This window comes from Panthera leo, chromosome A3 (genome assembly GCF_018350215.1).
Source record: "Panthera leo isolate Ple1 chromosome A3, P.leo_Ple1_pat1.1, whole genome shotgun sequence".
NCBI classification, from domain to species: domain Eukaryota; kingdom Metazoa; phylum Chordata; class Mammalia; order Carnivora; family Felidae; genus Panthera; species Panthera leo.
In genome coordinates, this window is record NC_056681.1 from 119,636,265 (window position 1) to 119,660,300 (window position 24,036).

At 37.4% G+C, this 24,036-nt stretch overlaps 1 protein-coding gene across 9 annotated transcripts in view; it reads left to right on the plus strand.

The window, feature by feature from the left end:
• Positions 1-24,036, plus strand: part of DTNB (dystrobrevin beta) — a 239,585-nt gene that overhangs the window by 116,976 nt on the left and 98,573 nt on the right. For all 9 annotated transcript variants that reach the window (XM_042933506.1, XM_042933505.1, XM_042933507.1 and 6 more), the window contains exon 9: positions 5,900-6,024. In XM_042933506.1, the coding sequence (XP_042789440.1) occupies positions 5,900-6,024 (125 nt within the window). The remainder of the gene's footprint in view (positions 1-5,899; positions 6,025-24,036) is intronic.

Below are 24,036 nucleotides of genomic sequence, written 5' to 3' on the forward strand. Positions count from 1 at the left end.
TCCATTGATAATTTAAATACACACACACAGACACACACACACACACACACATGTACACACACACACCCGAAAACAGTTTCAAAACAAAAAACCTTAGCAACCTAGAAATAGAAGGAACTTCCTTAACCTAATATAGGATATTTATAAAAACTGATAGTATCTATTATTTTTACTGGTGAAATGTTGAAATTATTTAAGATTGAAAACAAAACAAAGAGGCTTGCCATCAGTGCTTCTGTTTAGCATTTTATCGGTAGTCCCATGCCACATAATAAACAAGGAAAAGATGTTTGAATTGAAAGGAAACCAAATTGCCATTATTTGATGATGACTGTCAGTGTAGGAAGCCTGAAAGAATCTCCAGATAAATCAGTAGAACTAAAAACTTCTTTGTATCAAAGGACATAAACACAACATAATGAAAAGGCAAACGATGGAATGGGAGAAAATATTTGGAAATTGTATATCTGATTAGGGGTTCATATCCAGAATTTATAGAACTCCTGTAACTCAGCAACAAAAAACAAGCAACTCAATTGAAAAATAGGCTAAGGACTTGAATGGACATTTCTCAAAGATGATATAAAAATGGGTAGCAAGTGGCAGACAACCTCTCCTTTGCTGTCCAGCTTGCTGCTTCCTTGTGATGTATGCAATAAAACTTTTATTTCCTTAAAAAAATAAGTGGCTGGGGCACCTGGGTGGCTCAGCTGGTTAAGCGTCCGACTTCTCGGCTCGGGTCATGATCTCACAGTTTGTGAGTTCAAACCCCGCGTCAGGCTCTGTGCTGGCAGCTCAGAGCCTGGAGCCTGCTTCAGATTCTCTCTCTGACCCTCTCCTGCTCATGCTCTGTCTCTCTCTGTCTCTCAAAAATAAATAAACTTTAAAAAAATAAATAAATGGCTAACAAGCATATGAAAAGATATATGACATCACTAATCATTAGGGAATTGCAAATCAAAACCACAATAAAATATTCCTCACATACATTAGGATGGTTAGTATTTAAATAGAAGTGTTGGTGAGCGTGTAAGGAAATTGGGACCCACCTTTGGTGGAATGTAAAATGATGCAGCCACTATGGAAACCAGCATGAAGGTTCCTTAAAAAATGAAAAATAGATTTATCAATAATTCTACTTGTGGGTATATACCAAAAGAAAGCACAGTCTTGAGATACTTGTACACCCATGTTCGTAACAGCATTATTTACAATAGCTGAAACTTGGAAGCAACTCATGTGTCCATTGATGGATGAATGGGTATACAAAATGCAGTATATATGATGGAATATTTTTCAGCCTTGACAATGGGAGAAATTCTGATACATGCTCCAACATGGATGAACCTTGAAGACATTATTCTAAGTATCTGAAGCCAGTCACAAAAAGGCAAATACTGTAGGATTCCACTTATATGAGGTTATCTATAGTAATAGATAGATAGTACAGAGTTCATAGGACCAAAAAGAAGACTGTTGATTGCCAGGGGCTCAGGGCAGGGGGAAACGAGGGGTTGTTTAATGAGTATAGAGTTTCAGATTGGCAGAATGAAAAAATTTTGGAGATTGTTTGCACAACCATGTGAATGTACTTTACTGGTAAACTGTACACTTTAAAATGGTTAAGGTGGTGGGAAGCCTGGATGGCTCAGTTGGTTACACATCCAACTCTTGATTTCAGCTTAGGTCCTGATCCCGGGGTTGTAGGATCGAGCCTCTTGTCAGGCTCCATGCTGAGCGTAGAGCCTAGTTAAGATTCTTTGTTCCTCTCTCTCTCTTTTCCCCTCCTCCCTCCCCTGCTTTCACACTCTCTCCCTCTAAAATTAAAACCAAACCGAACAAAAACTTCCTAAAAAAATATGATTGTTAGTCAAAAACAAGTGAAGTAGGAGTTATTTGCAAGATCTAACTTCCATAGGTCTTCCGCAAAAAAATATAAACAACTCTTACAAATCCGTAAGAGAAAGGCAACCCTATGTAACACTACACCAAAGACAGGAGTAGGCATTTCACAGAGGAAGGAACCAACTGGCTTGTAAATATTGGAAAAGATACTCAATCTTTTTGGCAGTCAGGGTTGCAAATTAAAATCATTTATCACTCATTAGATTGGCGAATGTTAAAATGTCTGACAATAACAAGGGTTAGCCAGAACGTGGAGATTTAGGAAGTCTCTCACACAGCTGATGGGAATGGAAATTAGTGTAACCACTATGTAAAAACAAGTGGCGAGTGCCTAGTAAAATTGAATGTGTATAACTCAATCCAGTAATTGCACTCTGATAAACTCTTACACATGGCTACCAGGAGACTTAGACAAGAAAGTTTATGGCAACACTGTGAGAGGGAAAAAATGGAAACATCCCAAGTGTTTATTAGCAGTGGAATGAATTATGATATAATTAAGCAATGACATACAGTCAGTTGGTGAAAAAATGAATGTGACATGTATCGATAGGGATGATTTGTAATGTCATTTTAAGCGAGAGCAGCAAGTTGTAGAAAAATATATCTATGTAAGTCTATATAGGTTTTAAACGTATTAAATCATGTATTTATGCATAATCACCAAAGTAGTAAAATCAAGGACATGATTAATACAAAATCCAGAATACAGGTTACCAGCAGAGGAGCAAGTGAGGTGGGAGGGGGCTCTTAGCCTAAGATCCCACAGCAAGGCTTCAGAGTGACAACCATATTTCGGTTTCTCAGGCACACTGGTGGGTAGGTAGGTATTTGTTTTATAACTTTTTAAAGTGCACATACACATTTTATACACTCTTGTATAGACTTCTTTAATCGTACCCTGTAGTATTTTGAAGAAATGGTAGGAAATGTTTTGAAATTGACTAATGTGGATTAAGGTATCGAAAACGGACGAAGTTTGAAAATCATCACCTCAGAGTGTTTAGAAGAGATTTACTTTTTTAGGTTAAGGCTTCTCCATATATTTATCAGTTTTAGAGTCCAAGTGAGGGGAAAGTTACAGAGACAGAAAGTGGCATCTCTTGCAGAGTATTTTACAGTGGAAGACACCAGTCCCTGCGCCTCGCCTGCCTTCTTCCTTCCTCACTCCCTTCTTCACTTCTGTAAATATTTGGTGACTGACTGCCAAGTCCTGGGCATTGTCCTACAGGTCCGGGAGCCTGAGAGGTAATGTCCCTATCTTGGTGCTTAAAGCCGTTTTTGGATTCATGCTTACAGGCTTTATTAATCTTAGCCTCCTAAACTACCTAGATAGCAAAATTCACTTCAGGTCCATATCATAATTTATCTTTGTAAGGAAGTCATTTATTTACATATTTAGACAACCTAACTGAATGAATGTCTTTAAAATTTTCGGAGTAAGGGCGCTGGACTGGCTCAGTCAGTAGAGCATGCAACTCTTGATCTCAGGGCTGTGAGTTCAAGCCCTACGTTGGGTGTGGAGCTTACTTAAAATAATAAGCAAATAAATAACATTTTCAGAGTAATATATCCTCTTTGGTTTGGTCCTAGCCCTTAGTTAATATTGTAATTCCTGAATATGTATATTTATTCTCAGTCTTTTTCCCTTTCCATACATTTCAAAACTCATGATATGTTCTAATCATTTAGAATTGACTTTAATGTATTAATTTTAGCTTCCTATCTATATTTTTGAGACTCAAAGTTGGATCTGATCTTAAGCCTTGACTTTAAAGCAGTATTTTCAAATGAATTACAAGCACACTACTAGAGATTATTAGGTGGTACAGAGGGAGCCATTTTTTATTTTAATAGTTATGTAGTTATTTTAATGTTCATTATAAAATATACATGTGAAACCTGTGATTTCATGGTTGTTTTTGCTCAGGATGCAGCTAAAGCAGTCTATATGATAATCCATCTCATAGACTACACGAATTAATGGCCCAGGGGGTTCTCAGACATAGCAAAATATCATGAAATTAATACATGGATCACAGATGTAGTGTTTAGTTGTAAAGGTGAATTAAGGTATTCTCTGATGTCCTCTCTCTCCTACTTGTGTTGTAACTCAAGAAATAAGTTTATATGGTTTGATCAGGAAAAAGCAGTCTAGAAAATTCATCTAGGCCCGTTGTTCAAATAACATATTCCATTATGGAACAGATCCTGGAACTATACACATGATTAACATGTAGAGCCTACCTTTCAGGAGCACCAGTTTCACAGAAATAGGCACATAATTAAAAAGTGCATGATAGCATCGTTAGCATAACAGTGGAAATTTGTGCACAGTAAGTGGGTAGCTTGGAAAGGTGGTCTCTGGCTTATGAAACTGTGAGAAAAGTCTGCCCAGAGCAAGACTTGCAAGCAGTCTTGAGAGATGAGCAGAAAATTTACAGAAAAATAGACTGGCAAAAGGTGATCTCAGAAAGGCACACGCCAAGGTACAGAGACCTAAGAGAACACGGTGTTTGGGGCTAACTGAGCAGCTTGTCATTTATGCAAGTGTGAGGAGAGGCAGGAGCCAGGTAGGAAAGCTTTTATGTGGAATGTGATAGTGGGTACTTAGATCTTATTCTATAAGTGATTAGGAGTCTTTGAAAGATGTTAAACAGAGAAGTGATGTGAGGTCTGGGGACAGTGTAGAAGACAGAGGGGAGGATCAAGTCACATTTCAGCCTGTTGGGCAAAGGGGAAATGGAGAGCACTTAGGGGGGATGTTCAGGTTTTTGCTTTGTTTAGCTTCATACGCTTTTTAGGAAATACTACATTTAGGCTTTGCTCAGAATTTAATGTGTTGAAGGGGTTAGTGGTAGGTGATTTGGAGCCAATATATGAAGTTTCCGAAGAAATTGGTATTATTTAGTCTGTGTTATAAACAAGGTGTTAATTAACTATCCCTGCATAGTCTTAAAGGCAAAGAGTTTTGCTTGTTTTGTGTTAAATACGTGCAAGCAGCATATAAAAGTTAAGTGGAGATGTGATATCGATAAGGCACATGGCTGCAAACAAGTTCTGTTTTTCAATTAGAGTGCTACATATGGTAACATGTTGCAGAGGGAGTAGAATGAAATATTTACACCTTTTTGCAGTTAACATCCTGCCAAGAAAATTTCAGACAAATGTGTTATTTAAAGGGAATTGGGTGGGCAATAAAATCAATATATGAAGAGCTTCCTTTATATATGGGTTTCCAATGTGAATGTTCTGAATAATTTAATTGTGGCATATTGTTTACTAGTGTGTATATTTACTGATACATCTTAGACTTGATAGTCTTTGGATTTGGCGTGTGTGGTTCTACCTTACAGAGAAATGTATTAGTATGCCAACTTATTCTTGTGCCTTCCGCATATCTGAATTTACAGTCACGGGTCTGATGCTGACTGCCTGTCTATGTGAGGGCACTCATCTGTGTCTGTATACATAGCCAGACCCTTAGCACCAAATGTTCTGCCTCACGTTTATTTTGGGAATATTCTCTTAATAGGCATGTTTTGGGATGTGACTTAGTCAGCTAATTTGCTAACATTCAAAAGCCACGAGCTCTCAGCATTATCTTAGCCTTTTAGTATTTTAGTCCACCAAAAATTTCTGACTCTGATTGGGAAATTAACTGTAACATCTTACCAAAAATGATCTAGAAGCATCAGAAGAGAGAGTTCATGCAAAGGGCACAGAGAGATGTTCAAAAGGAAAGTTAACGTTAACTTTATAGTCTGACTGCATGGTAGAAATGAGGGAGTAAGTATAGAAATGAAGGACCACAAATGACCTTGGGACAACTGTAGATCCCATTCTGTAAGGCCCGGTAAGGTCGATTATAATGCAACTTAGCTTGTATTTAAAAGATATTTTCTTTAGTTCTTGTCACCATGTTCTTTGGAAATTCCTTTTCATTATTTTGAAGATTTAATTTCTTATTTCCTTATTTTCTACTTTAACACAGAAATCCCCTGCAAAGAAGCTGAGCCATGCAATTAGTAAATCTTTGGGGTGTGTACCCACCAGAGAACCCCCACATCCTGTTTTTCCTGAGCAACCCGAGAAACCACTTGACCTTGCAAATATAGTGTAAGTATACACCTGGTTATGGATATGGATTATACTGAAATGGAGACCTTGCTGAATTCTTTTGGATCACAGCCAACTTACCTAACATGAACATTTAACCTTCTGGTTTTTACTTTACTTTTGGGGAGCTTAAGACTTCAAGATTTTGGGGCGCCTGGGTGGCTCAGTTGGTTGAGTGTCCGACTTCGGCTCAGGTCATGATCTCACAGCTCGTGAGTTTGAGCCCCGCATCGGGCTCTGTGCTGACAGCTCAGAGCCTGGAGCCTGCTTCAGATTCTGTGTCTCCCTCTCTCTCTGCCCCTCCCCTGCTCATGCTCTGTCTCTCTCTGTCTCAAAAATAAATAAACGTTAAAATTAAAAAAAATAAATAAAAAAAAGACTTCAAGGTTTCATTTATTTAAATCACCATAAATATTTACATGGAAGCATATAGCTCCTGAGCCCTGAAGTCTAAGTGATAATGATCACAAACAGAAACTTTAATTAATATATTGAAGAGTAATTATTGAACTGGTTTTAGCAAGGTTACCTTTTGTTGTTAGCGTGTTCTTCCTTAAATCAGCGGTAGTGATCATTTCTTCTGTATGGCTGTAATGCCCACAGGGGTGTTTAAAACTGGTTCAGACAACATGGAAATGAAAATCAACTTAATTTGTTGGTTTTTTTATTTTTATGTTTTGTATTGAGAGAAAATTAGGAAACACAAGATTGTATTCTGTAAATAAAACTGGTGTTTTATTTTTACTTTCTTTGAATATTCATGCTAAATGAAAGAAAGCCAGACAGGATCAAAAAAGAGAAGTAGAGAAAGAGGAAGAGTAAGGAAATGAAAATCAACTTAATTTGTTGGGTTTTTTTTATTTTTATGTTTTGTATTGAGAGAAAATTAGGAAACACAAGATTGTATTCTGTAAATAAAACTGGTGTTTTATTTTTACTTTCTTTGAATATTCATGCTAAATGAAAGAAAGCCAGACAGGATCAAAAAAGAGAAGTAGAGAAAGAGGAAGACTAAGGAAGAGGAGAAACGATGAAACTTTAAGATTCAGCCTCTAAACTGGTTTCTTCACTTTGAATTAAATGGTGATGTTATGTGTCCTCCTGGATAAAGTCAGTAGGCTTTTGATCATTAGTCTTTATCGGGTGTCGAGAAGTTTTTCTGTTGGAATAGACATCTGTTTTCTTTAACCTCCTTAAAAAAGCAGTTAGGGTTCTTGATCTTTTATTTTCTTTCTCATTCAATAATCTGAAAAACTTCTTTTAAAATGATACATACCTATAGATTAAAAATTTTAGAATACAGAAGAGCATAAAATGAAATGCAGCACATTCTTCCACACTTCGTTGTGTGTTGTCTGGCTTTTAGATTTGCTGGCGGATACCTCGATATCTCTGATGTATTCAGAGCCCCATTTTTTGACTTCCCAATTTTGGACACTGTTGAATTCCTGCTGTTGTGTAAGGAACCAGTCTCACTTATAACTCTACGTATCAACCCATCCCGATTTTTCATAATTATATTACCATTTTTAAAGTTGATTACCTGTTATTTTATTTTACTTTTACCTTTGTAATTTTAAATACTAATCCTAAACCTCTATATCTTGTAACTTCTTTTGACTTGCACTGTGTGAACTGAGGAAATTAGTACCTTCTCTCTATTTCTCCCTTCTCTTTTTGCCTCCTGACTTCTGTCATCTGTCTTTCGTATTGTCAATGCTGATATTTCTGTTCTCTTCAGTGATCATAGCTAAGTCTTCTGAGATTCATTAAGGGTCAAATCTAAAAGTTGAAAACCCGACAGCAGCACTTACAGTTCATGTTCATTGCAGAGTCAGTGCGCTTCGGTTCTGTGAACTCTTCCTCGTGGTGCCGGCGCCCCCGTCCCTGTGCAGGTACCTCCCGTCGGGGTGCAGGGGGGTCCGTCTCCCGTACACACCACTGATTGCTCAAAATCAGGCCTGTTGACTTTATAACTGGATTGACTTTCTTGTACTGTTTTTTTGCTCGTCTTTTGGTTTCTTCTTCTTGCTGGGAAAAAAATAGATACTTTTGTTCCCCACTGTGTTCCATAGTGAATTTTACCTATTGCTTGTAATCCACTTTTTGATTAAACTTTTCAACCTTTCCCCTTTTTGGTTAGTGTTTGTTACATTTTTTGATTAAAAAAAATTTTTTTTTGCTCCTCCAGTATTGTAGTGGTTTTCTCATTCTCTCTCTCTCTCTCTCTCTCTCTCTCTCTCTGTCTCTGTCTCTGTCTCTCTCTCTCTCTCAGTTTTGAAGATGTCCCTTTCACTAATGTTTTTAGTTTATGTAGAATGGACTTTTGTGTATGGTGTGGTATAGAACATCCAGTTCTCTTTCTCTCTCTCTCTTTGCATTTGAATAATAACTTGTGTCAGGGCCATTTATTGGGTGATCAGTCATTTCTCCACTGACCTACATTGCCACGGTTGTCATAAATGAAGTGTCCAAATGTGCATGGTCTGGTTTTGGACTCTCCTGTTCCTTTGGTCAAATTGTCTATCCTTATACCAACATCATGCTATCTTAATTACTATAAGGGATTAAGTAATTTTTTTTTTAGAATGTCTTGTGTATTTTTTTGCCCTTTGCTCTTTCATATAAATTTTATTGACAGTTTATTGAGTCCCTCATAAAATTTTGTTGGGATTTTGACCTGAGAATCATGGAATCTAAAAATCAAATAGAGGAGAATTGACATCTTTATAGTATTAAGTCTTCCATGTCATGAATGTGTTGTATCTTTGCATTTATTTAAATATCATTTTGTGCTGAGGTATCTGGGTGGCTCAGTGGGTTAAGCATCCAACTCCTGATTTCAGCTCAGGTCATGGTCTCATGGTTGTTAGATCAAGCACCACATCGGGCTCTCTCCCTCTCTCTCTGCCCCCTCCCCACTTGCCCACTCATTTTCTCTCTCTCTCTCTCTCAAAATAAATATTAAAAAAGTAAATATTAGTTTGTGCCTTTCATTAAAACTTCATAGTTTTCCCCAGAAAGTTATTATATATGATAGATTAATTCTTAGGTACTTAAAAAAAATTTTTTTATGTTTATTGTTTTTGAGAGAGAGACAGAGTACGAGCAGGGGAGGGGCAGAGAGAGAGGGAGACAGAATCCGAAGCAGGCTCCAGGCTCTGAGCTGTCAGCACAAAGCCCCATGCAGGGCTTGAACTCACAAACTTTGAGATCATGACCTGAGCCAAAGTCGGACACTTAACCGACTGAGCCACCCAGGCACCCTGATTCTTTGGTACTTTTAAAAATTCTTCTGTATATTTGTTGCTGTTGCAAATAGTGTCCTTTTTTCTACAGGTTTTTTGAGATATAGTTTACATATGATAAAGGCACCCACTTCAAGTGTACAATTGAATGAGTTTTGTCAAATGTATATACACAGTCATGCAAATGGTATCTTTATTGAATTATGTTTCTTAACAGTGTGTTGCTGGTATGTGGAAATGCAAATTGTTTCTGTATTTTAATCCACTATCTAGTCATCTTGCCTAATTTGCTTATTAATTTTAGTAATTTTCACTCAGATTTTTTTGGATTTTCTAAAATAATTATATCACCTGCAAATAATGATAGTTTTATTTCTTCCCTCCCACTCCTTGTACTTTTATTTTTATTTTTTTAATCTTTATTTATTTTTGAGAGAAAGAGAGAGAGGCAGTGGGAGCGGGGGAAAAACAGAGGGAGAGAGGGAGACACAGAATCTGAAGCAGGCTCCAGGCTCCGAACCGTCAGCACAGAGCCCAACACAGAGCTTGAACTCACGAACCGCAAGTTCATGACCTGAACCGAAGTCAGACACTTAACTGACTGAGCCACCCAGGCACCCCTCACTCCTTGTGCTTTTAAATATTAATCATCTGTTTTTTTTCTTTTGGTCTTCTTAAGTTGGCTAGAGCCTCCAGTGCAATATTAAAGCAGTTTTTTTTTTAAACATTTATTTATTATAGAGAGACAGAGCATAGGAGGGGCAGAGAGGAAGGGAGACACAGAATCCGAAGCAGGCTCCTGGCTCTGAGTTGTCAGCACAGAGCCTGACGCGGGGCTCCAACTCACAAACCGTGAGATCATGACCTGAGCCAAAGTCGGACGCTTAACTGACTGAGCCACCCAGGCACCCCTCCAGTGCAATATTAAATAAAAGTGGTTTAGTAGGCATTCTTGTATTGTTGCTGATCCCAAAGAGATGGCTTTCAGCATTTATTAGTATGTTATTTGATGTAGGTTTTATAGAAGAAATTGTTTATCAGGTAAAAGAGATTCCCTTGTATGCCTAGTTTGCTAAGAGTGCTTTTTTTTTGGGGGGGGGGGGTCATGAATGAATGTTATCAAAGTTTTTTCTGCATTGACATGATCATATGAGTTTCTTTATTAATGTAGTGAATTACGTTGTTTTCTAAACAACCATATATTCCTGAAAGAAATACAAGTTGACTCTTCTTTTAATACATTGCTAGATTTCATTTGCTAATATTTTATTTAGACTTTGCCTATGTTTAGGAGTTCCAATTGTCCTGTAATTTCCGGGGTTTTTTTGTTTGTTTGTTGTTGTTTTGTTTTATTTTTAGGACAAAGTTTTCCCCGTGTGCTATCTTCAAAAAGCTGAAGAACATTCTCTCTTTTTATATTTTTTGGAAGAGCTTTTCTAAAATTGAAATTATGTACTTGCTCCTTCAATATTTGGTACAACTCACCAATGATGCTATCTCTGCCAAAAGCCTTAGTGGGAAGATTTTTAACTGTGAATTCCATTTTTAAAAGCAATTATAAGACTTCATTTTCTATTTCTTTTTGAGTCACTCTAGAACATTTTATATTTGTAGGAATTTGTCAATTTCATTTGTATTTTCAAAGTTATTGGGACAAAATTCATGACGTTTTATCTACAGTATATGCGCTAATGTCCCGTTTTCATTCCTACTCTCACATAATTATGGTTTTTCTCTTTTTTTTTTTTCCCCTCTTGAACAAATCTTGCCATAGGTTTGTCCCATCTTTAAGAGGGACCATCTTTAAGAGGGACTTTAAGAGGACCAACTTTTGGTTTTGACGATTCTCTTATTGTATGCATTGTATTTTTGAATATTATTTGTTTCTACTCTTTATTATCTCCTTTGTTACAATTTCTTCGGGTTTATCTTGCTACTCTTTTTTTTAACTTCTTTAAAGATACGGTTAGCGTATTCATTTCAGGTTTTCCCCCTCCTTATATAAGCATTTAAGGCTGTGAATTTCTCTAAGTAGTCCCTGAGTAGTGTCCAAATTTTCTTGTGTAATTTTTTTATTGTTCTTTGAGAAGTATACTTTCCTAATTTCCAAACATGTGAGGATTGTCTAGTTTCCTTTTTTGTTATTAATTTTTAGTTTAATTTAATTTTGGTCTAAAAAGCGGTCTGCACTGTTCAGTTCTTTCAAATTTGTTGAGACAGGGTTATATGTAGTATATGATCCAGTTTTTATTACACTCTTAGTAAGCATGAAAACATTTATTCTATGCTTGTTTGGGTTTAGAGCTCATAGTGAATGAATGTACGTCAGGTCAAGTTTGTTAATCATGTTGCTCATATCTTCAAAACTATACATATTTCACTAGGAAGTTGAAAATTTGTTCTTACCTAGTAACTCTTCATTCCTAATAATTCTGTATGTTCTCAAGTCTATTTTATCCGCTACACCTCTTTTAATATCTTCTGCTATATTTGCATAGCGTAACTTTCCCCACCCTTATACATTCAACCTTTCTGTGTCCTTAGGTGTTCAGCATGCTTCTTGTAAATTAAGAGCTGGATTAAAAAATGTCATCTGACAACCTGTCTTAACTGGCGAGTTTTTTCCATTTAAATGTATTATTATAATATTATTATTATTATAGTTAGTCATTATAAGTAAAATTGGCTTTCATTATTACAGTTAGAAGTATTACACCATGATAATTGAATTTTTTTCTCCTCTCTTATTTTGTGCTATTTATAATATTTAAAAAATTCCCCTTTATTTGCATATCTCACTCTGGTCACCCTTTCCCCAGGACTAATCATTCTAATTAGAATGCTCATTGTATATCTTTTTCCCAGTACATGTTCTTGAAAACTACGTAGTGTTTTGTACCTCCTTTTAAAAAATTTATGTAAAGTGGCCCTATGCAGATTATACCTATTCGTTCTCCCTGTGATGGACATCCAGTTGCCTCCATGTAAAATGCTGCGGTAAAGACCTCAGATGTTTTTTCCCAGTGGAACAGGGTAAGACTTTCTTTAAACCTAGGGTACAGTTATTGGGTCAAAGGTTGTGTGTTTCCTGACCAGAGGAAGTGTGTTGGGGAATCCAGCAGTTTAGTGTATTCTTGCAGTTAATCTCTCGCATCTGAATTCAGGCCCCACATGGCCATCTCTACCTGGTGTGCCTGGGTTCAGAGACTTTCTGGTCAGTTTCACTAGAGAAGAACCTCTAGCTGTTTTACCAGGCCTAGAAAAAAGTAGTCATTTGGTGTGTGGTATTGGGGACTGGGGTGCTCTGCTTTGTAGGTGGACTTTAAACCAAACCTCTAATTTTTAATGCAGCCACTCTCCCTTCTTTCAGAGGCACCTGGCATCTCTAATTATTGAACGTTCCTGGTCTTCTGTGGCTCAGGAGAACGTTCACCTCAGGTTTCTTCTCTCTATATTAAAAAAGCCCTCCTCGGGGCGCCTGGGTGGCTCAGTCGGTTGAGCATCTGACTTCGGCTCAGGTCATGATCTCATAGTCTGTGAGTTCGAGCCCCACGTCGGGCTCTGTGCTGATGGCTCAGAGCCTGGAGCCTGTTTCAGATTCTGTGTCTCCCTCTCTCTGACCCTCCCCCGTTCATGCTCTGTCTCTCTCTGTCTCAAAAATATATAAACGTTAAAAAAAAAAAATTAAAAAAAAAACAGCCTTCCTCATCTCTGCTTTCTGTTAGAAATTTAAGTATGAATTCAGTTTAGGACTGAGGGCTAAGAATCTGAACCGTTAATATTTCTTATTGATTCTTATCATTTTATTATGTTTACCTCGGATCCTTTTTTAAAAAATTTTTAATGTTTATTTATTTTTGAGAGAGAGAGAGTGTGAGTGGGAGAGGGGCAGAGAGAAAGGGAGACACAGAATCCGAAGCAGGCTCCAGGCTCGAGCTGTCAGCACAGAGCCCAACGCAGGGCTAGAACTCACAATGCGTGAGATCATGACCTGAGCTGAAGTTGGACACTTAACCCACTACGCCACCCAGGCGCCCCAGATCTTTCTTGTTGTTGTTGTTATTAAGACTTTATAGATAAAGTTGTGGTTTCCTGTGTTTTTCCTAATCCCATTACCCTTTCTCTCTCCCATAGAGTAGCCCCTAACATTTATTTGGTATTTATCACTCTATACATATTCTTACACTTTTACCAGATGTTCATGCATCCATAAAATAGCATTATAAAACTTTATATAAGTGGTTATGTTCTACATATCCTTTTGTATGTTTATTTATTAAATAGTATGTTTTTGAGATTTATTGAGAATCTCAAATGACATTCCACCGAATGACTATACAATAAATAATCCATTCTCCTGTTGACAGACATTGAGGTTGTTCCTAGTTTTTCACCACAATCTACAGTACTGGTGTGAGCATTCTCATACAGAGAATTTCTCTAAGGTATGAGTGGAACCACAGGGTCCTAAGATATGAATATCACATAATCAGGATAGATTAGGTGATAATGCAGTGGAAAATTAACCCTCAAATCTCATAGTTTAATGCATGGATGTTTATTTGTCACTCACACGAAGTCCCATGTGGATGGGAAGGACTCTAGAGCCGCTGAACTATGGACAGTGGCTAATGGTTTAGGCTGCTTCAATCTTTGGCTCCACTATCTTAACATGAGGGCTTATTGATCCCTGCAGCAGGGAAAGGAGCTTATCGGGAACTCATACCCATCTTCCTGTGCTTTGGTTCAGAAGTGACACATGTGGGGTGCCTAGGTGACTCAGTTGGTTAAGTGTCTGACTTCAGCTCAGGTCATGATCTCATGGTTCGTGAGTTTGAGCCCCACATCAGGCTATGTGCTGTCAGCATGGAGCCCACTTCTGATCCTTTTTCCCCCTCTGTCTGCCCCTCACATGCTCACTCTCTTCCAAAGATAAATAAACATTAAAAAAAAGGGGAGGGGTGCACCTGGGTGGCTCAGTCGGTTAAGTGTCCAGCTTCGGCCCAGGTCATGATCTCACAGTCTGTGAGTTCAAGCCCCTCATTGGGCTCTGTGCTGTCAGCTCAGAGCCTGGAGCCTGCTTTGAATTCTGTGTCTCCCTCTCTCTCTGCCCCTCCCCCACTCATGCACGTGCACACGGTCTCTCTCTCTCTCTCTCTCTCTCTCTCTCTCAAAAATAAAGCATTAAAAAAAATTTTTTTTAATAAATAAAAAATAAAAGAGACGGGACATGCTAGAAAGTCTAACCTTGTCAAGATGGCTCTTAGTGTAGAGAATAATGTTTCTTACTAAACTTTTTAGTTTAAAGATCAAATTTGTTATTTTTGTTTGTTTGTTTCTGGCTTCCATTTCATATTTTACATTAATGTGCTCCTCTCAAAATTAAAAGAATATCTGTGTCTATAAAAAAATTCTTATTTCTGGATTTTTTTTCTTTTTTTGTTGTTGTCAGATAAAAGATAAGAATTTAAGGGTTTTCTAGGGCACCTGAGTGGTTCCGTTGGTTAAGCATACACCTCTTGATTTCAGCTCAGGTCATGATCTCACAATTGGTGGGATTGAGCCCCGCATCAGGCTTCATGCTCATGACAAGGAGCCTGCTTGAGATTCTTTGTCTCTCTCTCTCTCTCTCTCTCTCTCTCTCTCTCTGCCCCTCTCTCTCTTTCTGTCCCTCTGTGTCTTAAAATAAATAAACTTCAAAAAAAAATAATTTAAGGGTTTTTCTTTCCCAAAATGGATAGCCATTAGTCCCAACTCCATTATTTTCCTGATTTGTTGCAGTTTTAATTTTGCTTTTCTTTTAGCAACTGATACTCACCTTAACACCCTGAGAAATAATATAAATCACATCTGTGTCTATATTTGTAAAATAATTCTCTAGTAAGATGCCTTTACCTTATGGTTTGTCTTCATCTTAGTGGCAGGTTAGGAAAAGCTTTTGTGAAGAATAACATTTTTGGTGAAGCCTAAAAGATGAATGGGGATTAGCCATGTTGGAGCTTAGTGGAGGAACATTCACAGCAGAGGGGGAACAGTAGGACAGAAGAGAGGGAAAGGCTGCAGAGGTGGGCAGAATCCAGCTGAGATTTTGGACATGATACTAAATTGGAGAGTTTTAGGTAGGACACAGATATATTTGCATTTTGCATTTGTAAAAGTCACTGCCTGCATGGAAATAGGAGAGTAGGACAAGACTGAAAAAGAAGAGGCCAGCTAGGAGGTTTTTTTCATAGGCCAGATGAGAGATGATGGTGGTTTGGATTCTCATGGTGATAGTGAGAAAAGTTTGTGAACACATAAAGAATGTAAGGTTTTACCATTATTGGACACCTAGAAATAAAATTAAAACCCCAATGGAAATGTGGGACAGGAATTGAAGTTAAGTATGAGATAAAGTATATTTTAATGTTAATTGCTTACATTTCATGTTAGATGTAGAGATTTATCCAGATCCTCATAAATTCAGGACTCAAGTGTTGTTGATGTTTGTTGAGCACACATAGTATTCCAAGCCCTTTGCTCACCTCTCCTATATACATCATTTCATTTAACTCCTATAGCAACCTTTGCAGTATAAGTATCATTAACCATTAATGGGTCAGGAAACGGCATTGGTGAGTTTCAATGACCTGTCTAAGATTACACAGCTCAAAATGATGGAGTTGGGACTGGAGTCCACACCCAGCCTCTTTCCATCACACCTCACTTTCCTAACAGGCAGACCCAGTAAGAAATTTTTACCCTGGAAACATACAGTCATTGGACCATTGTTTGAGCCCTACGGTTAGTTCTAGAGTGAAGAGAGAACATTGAATTGCTGTATGTTGGTTGACTGAAAAATAGAAGGGAGGCAGTGTGGTATGATAGAAGAAAAACTAGATTAAATATAGAGACATCAGGTGCACCTGGGTGGCTCAGTCAGTTGAGTGTCTGACTTTGGCTCAGGTCATGATCTCATGGTTCGTGGGTTCGAGCCCCATGTCAAGCTTTGTGCTGGCACTGCAAAGCCTGCTTCAGATTCTGTGTCTCCCTCTCTCTGCCCCTCCCCACTCACTCGTGCACTTGCCTTTGCTCTCTTTCAAAAAAAACATTAAAGAAAAAATAGAGATATCAGTTTGCTTTACTGTAAAGTGGTAATAGTAATACTTAATTATCTCAGGATATTGTTTAAGGTTAATGTATTTGAAAGTACTTCTAAGAGGTTAGGATGCTGTAATACTGTATTCTAAACTTTTAAAGTCTTTTCCTCAGAATTAAGTAAATCATATCACAAAAATGTAAACTCCAGAAAAGCTGGGACTGTGTCTGATGCTTCGCTGAGTTCCCAGTGCCCAGAATAGTGCCTGGTGCGTAGTCAGCGCTTCAAATGCATTGAATGAATGAATGACACTAACATGTTCTATCTAAACAGACACCTCCCTCATCCCCTCCCCTCTTTATGTTTGTTTCTTCAGAAAATAGTACAGGTCACGTACCTACAGTAAGTCTCCACTAGATGTCAGGCATATTTCCTTGATTGGCTTATTGTGGGTTTTTTTTTTTTTTTTTTTTTTTTTTCCTGGAGTTGAAAATATTAAGTAAACAAGGTTTTTCAAATAAACCTCAAACAAAACCAGTTCACTTATCATCCGTACTCTAGCAACTTTTCTTACTTGTAAGTCTCTCAGAGAAATTAGGTATTTCCTTTGGCCAAAACATCTTTATAAAACTTCTGATTCTTGATGTCTGATAGACTTTGTGCTAGCCTAATTCAAGCAATTTGCTGTTGCTTAAGATCTAATTATCTAAACACACAGTCCTTATACCTAATTTCTTTAATTAGCGGTTAATCACTATTACATTTCAGTTTATGGTATTTATTTCTGAGAGAAAGCAAAACTTCCTGGTGTTGTCTTAGTGTATGTATTCCTCTGAATTTCGTCAGGGAAGAGCATGACCAGTGTCCCACTGGACACACCTGTGACTGATGTGTTCTCTTAAACAGGGATTGGCAAGCTACAGCCTGCAGATTAGACTTAATCTTAATAGGTTAGACTTAACCTATTGGCTGTCTTTGTGTGGCCCATGATCTAACAGTGGTTTTTATATTTTTAAATAACTGGAGAGAAAAAAAATAATATTTTGTGAAATAAATAGAAGAGTAACATCGTGTGGAAATTATATGAAATTCAAATTGCATTGTCCATAAATAAGTTTTTTGGGACAGTCCACACTTACTCCTTTACACATAGTCTTTGTCTGCTTTTGGGCTGCAGTGGCAAAATTGAATCTTTGTAATAACTAAGGTTGAATGACCCTCAAAACCTAAAATATTGTACAGCCTAGGAAATATAGTCAGTGGTACCTGTAATAGCAATGTGTGGTGACAGATGGTAGCTACATAGTGATGAGCATAGCATAACATACAGACCTGTCCAGTCACTATGCCATATACCTGAAACTGACCGACTGAGCCACCCAGACACCCCGCAGTCTATTTCAATTAAAAAAAAATGAGGCGCCAGGGTGGCTCAATCACTTATGCGTCCACCTCTTGATTTTGGCTCAGACCTTGATCTCGTGGTTTGTGGGATCGAGCCTCGTGTTCGGCTCTGCGCCACCAGTGTGGAGCCTGCTTGAGAGTCTCTCTCTGCCTGTCTCTGCTCCTCTCCTGCTCACATGTGCATGCACACATTCTCTCTCTCTCAAGATAAAAATAAATAAACTTAAAATAAAAAATATTTATTATCTGGCTCCTCATAAAAAAAGTTTGCCAGCCCCTGCTCTGAAGGAAGTGTTGGTAAAAACTGCAAATTTAGAGTACTTTTTGCTTATTGGTATTTTGTTTTTCTGAATGCTCATCATCATCTTTGATGGTCCAGGTTGTTTTTTCAGCCCAAGGGTTAAGGTTAATTGATAACTTCTTCTGTTGAAGCTCTTGGATAATGTTTGTTACCTAGAAACCAGACTGCCTTATTGTTTCTTGCTGCTTATGCAAATATAAATATTAGCCTATTTGAACTGAGCCAACTAGTTTTCTCTACACTTAGCATCAAAAGAGAATTAACCTAGATAATAAAAAAAGTTATTTAAATTGTAATTAAAAACTTTAATATGGTTCTATTTTGTTCAATTTTAACTGCCCTTCTATTTAATACTTAGACTGTCTATGCATTATTTTGATTTGATCAAAACATATCCTCTCTTTTATTTCAACTTCATAGATTTTTTATAACTTTAGACAATTACGCTTGAAACATCTCATCCTTACAGTATTTGTGAACTTATTAGCATAATATGATAATTCTGCCTGCTTTGTTCTTATTCATGACTTTAAGTAAATCAGTAGAAATTTGTGAGACCAGGAATAATGTAAGACCATTTATTAAAACCCTATGAAATTTGTAAGACTCTGAAAAAACAAGTCTAACTACTTGTTTATGTTATTTAGATATTAAGGCACATTTTTGTGATGCTTCTTTTATTTTTTTATTTTTAAATTATTTATTTTTGAGAGAGAGAGAGACAGAACGTGAGCAGGGGAGGGGCAGAGAGAGACAGAGACAGAGACAGAATCCAAAGCAGGCTCCACGCTCCAAGCTGTCAGCACAGAGCCCAACACGGGGCTTCAACTCACAAACCATGAGATCATGACCTGAGCTGAAGTCAGACGCTTAACTGACTGAGCCACCCAAATGTCCCATGATGCTTCTTTTAAAATGATGGATAAATCTGGATTTGGAGATGGCTTTTGTGACCAGGATGCTTCTGGGTAATTGTCCTGTGCCAAACTCAGTGCCTCATTGTTTGCAACTTTTTTAATACACTAAATTTGGGTGTTTTCAAAGAGAGTTATTAACTGGCTTTAACTGTATTCCCAAACTAAGTGTGGGGTGCAGTAGACTTTATAGTACTGATTTGTTGGTCTGGATTGAAATCACTGTCTTCCACAACTATTTGCTGAATGTGTACTGTGACTGGGGCTCTGTGCTTGGTGCTGAGGATAGTCTTATTTGAGAAAACTGACAAGATGATACTTTTCTCTTAGATCATTGGATGAGTCTGATGTTCTCGTCACTTGAAGGGAGTATCACATTCATTCTGGGTGTCTTGGTCTTTTAGATTGAACCTATTGGGAAGGTTATAATTTTGAGCTGTTTCCAGCAGGTTAAGTATTATAATTTGACTCTTAGATCATAGCTCATCCGATACTAATTCTGTCTTGCATTTTGCTGTAGTGATTTTGAAAAACCTAGGCAATGGTGACATAATCTGCTCACCAGTGGGCCATCAGACACCTTATATTTCAGGTCTATCTAATTTAATCTTTGGAGAAAAGAAAAGCTGCTTTTCATTCTCCTGTTCATGTAGCCCGGAATGTGAAAGCTCTTACGGTTCTTAAGGTAAGCTCTTAGCATCATCTGACGCTAATTCTGTCTTAACGTTTGCTGGGATGATTTTGAAAACCTAGCACCTGAGGAATACAAGATTCTCTCAGAGCTTTGAGCCTCTCTTCACCCTGGTTTGGGTGTTCTTTCCTTGGCTCCATTTCAGGAGGATGGTCCAGGGAATTATTCGCTTCTGGGGTTGGGGCCACTTGGTAGCCCTGGAAGTATATCCTTCCAAAAAGAAAGATGGAGCATAGAGAGCACTGATACCAAGGGTCATGTGTCATGTTAGGTAGTCCTAGAAATAGGATAAGATTTTTGCCTGAACTTCAGTGTGGAGCTGTAAACACAAAGCCACACATGTGAGTATATGTGTACCTATCTGTGTGTGTGTGTGTGTGTGTGAGTGTGATGGTCAGGTGAACAGCAAATGTGATAACTGATTATGATGCAGTAAGGAGAAACAATTATTTAATGTAACAAACCTCAGGGTTTAATCCTAGGAGGGTAACTATTTACAAGTGGCTGTGACTTTGGTCTGCTGAGTTTCACCTCCCCACCTTGGGATTTTCCTCACTCTGTTTACCACTACCTGTGCTTAACACAAGCTGTGCTTCTAAACTCTAAATTTAACATGGTCGAAACATCATCCCTTGTTGTTGTTTTTTTCTCTCTCTTCATTGTGGTAAATGCACATAACATAAAATTTACCATCTTAACCATTAAGCGTGCAGTAGTGTTAAGTATATTTATATTGTTGTGAAACAGATCTCTAGAACTTTTACAACTTGCAAATCTGAAACGACACATCTATTAAACATCAACTTTTTGTAGTAAAAAAACTACAAGCCTGTGGTAACCCCCATTCTACTTTCTGTTTCTATGAATTTGTGTACTTTAGATGCCTCATCTAAGTAGAAGCATGTATTTTTTTTTCTTTTTGTGACTTTCTTATTTCACTTAGCATAATGTCCTCAGGGTTCATCCATGTTGTAACATGTTTCAGGATTTCCTGTTGTTGTTTTTTTTTAAGGCTGAATAATATTCTGTTGTATGTGTATATACCACATTTTGTTTGTTCATTCCCCAGCGGACGTTTGGTTTGCTCCCACCTTTTGACTGTTCTGAATGATGCTCCTCTGAAGATGGGTGTACAGAGAACTCTGTGAGACTCTGCTTTCAATTCATTGAGACATATACCTGGAGATGGGACTGCTGGATGTTACAGTAGTTCTATGTTTAGTTTTGGAGGAACCTCCATAGTGTTTTCCATTGCAGTTGTACCATTTTACATTCCTACCAACAATGTGCAAGGGTTCCAGTTTCTCTACAAACTCACCAACGCTTGTTTTCTATTTTTTATTGTTTTCATTTTATTGAATTAGTCACCCTAATGGGTGTGAGGTCATATCTCATTGTCATTTTGATTTGTCTTTTATTTTTTTAACAGTTTTACTGAGGTACAATTTACGTACCATAAAATTCACCCACTGTGACAATTAAATAACTCCTAGTAAATTTATATAATTTTGCAACTGTCACCATCATTCAGCTTTAGAGCACTTCTGCCATCCAAAAAAGTTTCCTGGTACCGATTTTTGGTTCATCCCAGCTCCTACGAGTAGCCCCAACACAACCGCTGATATACTTCTTATTTCTATAGCTTTGTCTTTTCTAGCAATTTCATATAAATAGAATAATGTGTGGTCTTTTGTTTCTGGCTCTTTCATTTAGCATAATATTTTTGAGGCTTATCCATGTTGCATCCAATATCAATTGTTCATTCCTTTTCAATGCTGAAAATATGCCATTGTATGAATATACCACATTTTATTTATTCCTCAGCAGTTGATGGACATTTGGCTCATTTCCAGGTGTTGCTTGTCTATGAATAATGCTGCTATGAACATTTGCATCTTTGTGCGGACATAATGTTTTCATTTCCCTTGGGTGGATACCTAGCAGTAGAATTTCTGGGTCATGCAGAGTAAGTGTATATTTCATTTTTTAAGAAACTGCCAAACTGTTTTTGAAAGTGACTGTACCGTGTTGCATGCCTGCCGGCAATACATGAGAGTCCCAGGTTCCTCACATTCTCACCAGCGCTTCGTACGCTGTCACGATTTGGATTGTAGCCATCCTACTTAGTGAGTAGTGGTATCTAATTGTGGTTTTCATTTGCATTTCTCCAGTGACTAATGATGTTGAGCACCTTTTCGTGTACTTACAAGCTACTCATGTGTCTTCTTTGATATGATGGTCTATTTAAGATCTTTTGCCCATTTAAATAGTCTTGTTTTTGAGTAGTTTTAGATTTACAGAAATGTAAAGATAGAACAGGGAGTTCCCGTTTACCCTGCACTCGGTTTCCCCCGTTGGTAACATTTTACAGGTGAACCAATATTGGTATCAGTATTACCTGAACTCTATTCTTTATTAAAACTTCATTCATTTTGCTCCCAATGTCTGTTTTCAGTTGCAGTTCCCATCCAGGATGTCACATTCCATTTATTCATCATGTACCCTTGGGGTCCTCTGAGCCGGGACACTTTCTTTCACCCACTCTATAACTGGGTTGTTTATCTTACTGAGTTTTTAAGAGTTCTTCATATATTCTTGTCGTAAGTTCTTCATCAAATATATGATTTGAAAATAATTTTTTCCAGTCTGTGTCTTATCTTTGTATTTCCTTAATGATCTTTTGAAGCAAAATTTTAATTTTGAGGAAGCCCAATTTGTTTCTTTTTTTTTTGTTGTTTTAAGGATTATGCTTTTGATGTTACATCTAAGAAATCTTTGCCTGACCCAAGGTCACATAAGTTTTCTCCTATGTGTTCACCTAAAAGTTTTATATTTTTAACCCTTATATTTTAGTCTGTCTATAATCCACTTTTGTGTTACTTTCGAACTAATTATGATTGCTAAAAAAAATCCTTGAAAAGTAATCATTCTTAATATTGGAGAAATCTGCTTTTATTTGAGCTTTATTGCTTCCCAAGCCAAATCTAGAGTATAACTATAAGGTAATTTCATGTAGACATTGAGCCTCAAAATTATATATTTCATCGAATGGAATTTCTTTTTTTAAGTTTATTTATTTATTTATTTATTTAGTAATCTCTATATCCAGCGTGGGGCTCAAACTCACAACCCGAAGATCAAGAGTCATATGCTCTTTTGACTGAGTCAGCCAGGCACCCCTCAAGTGGAATTTCTCAATAGAATGTGTATACTGTGATCTGGTTGCAATTTAGAATAATCTGAATATTTCTTGACACCTTTATAGGTCTTTATATTGCCCACTTTTGATTAGTAAGTACCTGAGTTTAGTACCTACTAAATTAGCCCTTTTCATTTTTCTTAAACCTCAAATCTATCTACATGTTTCTAACAAATTAATCTTCTTGAGTTACTGCCTTTATCATATTACTTCCCTATTTAAAAGTCTGCAAAACTCCACTGCCTGTGGAATTAAGGGGCACTCCTCATGTTGGAATTCAAGGCCCTGTGTAATCAGGACCCACCTTACTCTTTGAATCTTATCTTCTGCTACATTTATGCAATATGAAGCCTGTGCTTCAGCCAAACTTGCCTCCTTCTTTCCCTTTAAAATTTTGTATCTCTTCCTGCCTCTCTGAGCAGGCTCATGAACTTTCCAGGCCAACTGCCCCCTTTCCTCAATGCCCTTCTTTGCCTCTTTCAGACTTTTCCACTTTTGTATATCCATGAGCCAAGCTTAAATTCTGCTCTATCCATGAAACCTTTGAATCCTAGAAACAGCTAACTCGTATGGATCTCTTCTTTCCTTCCCTGAATTCCTTTAGCTTTTGTTGGTTTATCAGTCATTTGAACACCAAAAGTGCTGTTCTTTTCTCTAAGGACTTTTTGATTCTGTATCAGGCCTGGATTCCTTAAAGTTGTAAGCACGTGCTTTGCATCTTCATTTTCTTAAGGGCTCTGATCGAATGTCCTTTGTGTGTGCTATGTTCCAGGTGTTTGTGGGACTAAACTGTACTGACTTGTATGCTTCTGGAGTATGAAGCACAATTGTAAATTCTTGTTGAATTAGGTTAAGTTTGGCAAGTTACTTGTAGTCATTCTCTTCAGGGTCACATTTTGGGACCTGGCTTGTTTATTGGTTATGACTTTGCAGACCTTACTGAAGCTTTGGAAGGCAATCAAGGAAAGGCTGCTTAGATTGTAAAACTCTGTATTTTTTATGAGCTTTTGGAGAGGTTTTATTTTACTATTCAGAATAATCCTAGAGGTCAAGATAAGGTCAAAATAAGGCATCTTCTCCTTTGGTAAAGTAACCTTTCTCTTTTGTCTTACTTATTTTTTCCCTTTTGGATAATGCTAATGGATCATCTTCAGGGTAAAACTGGGTATTTTATCTT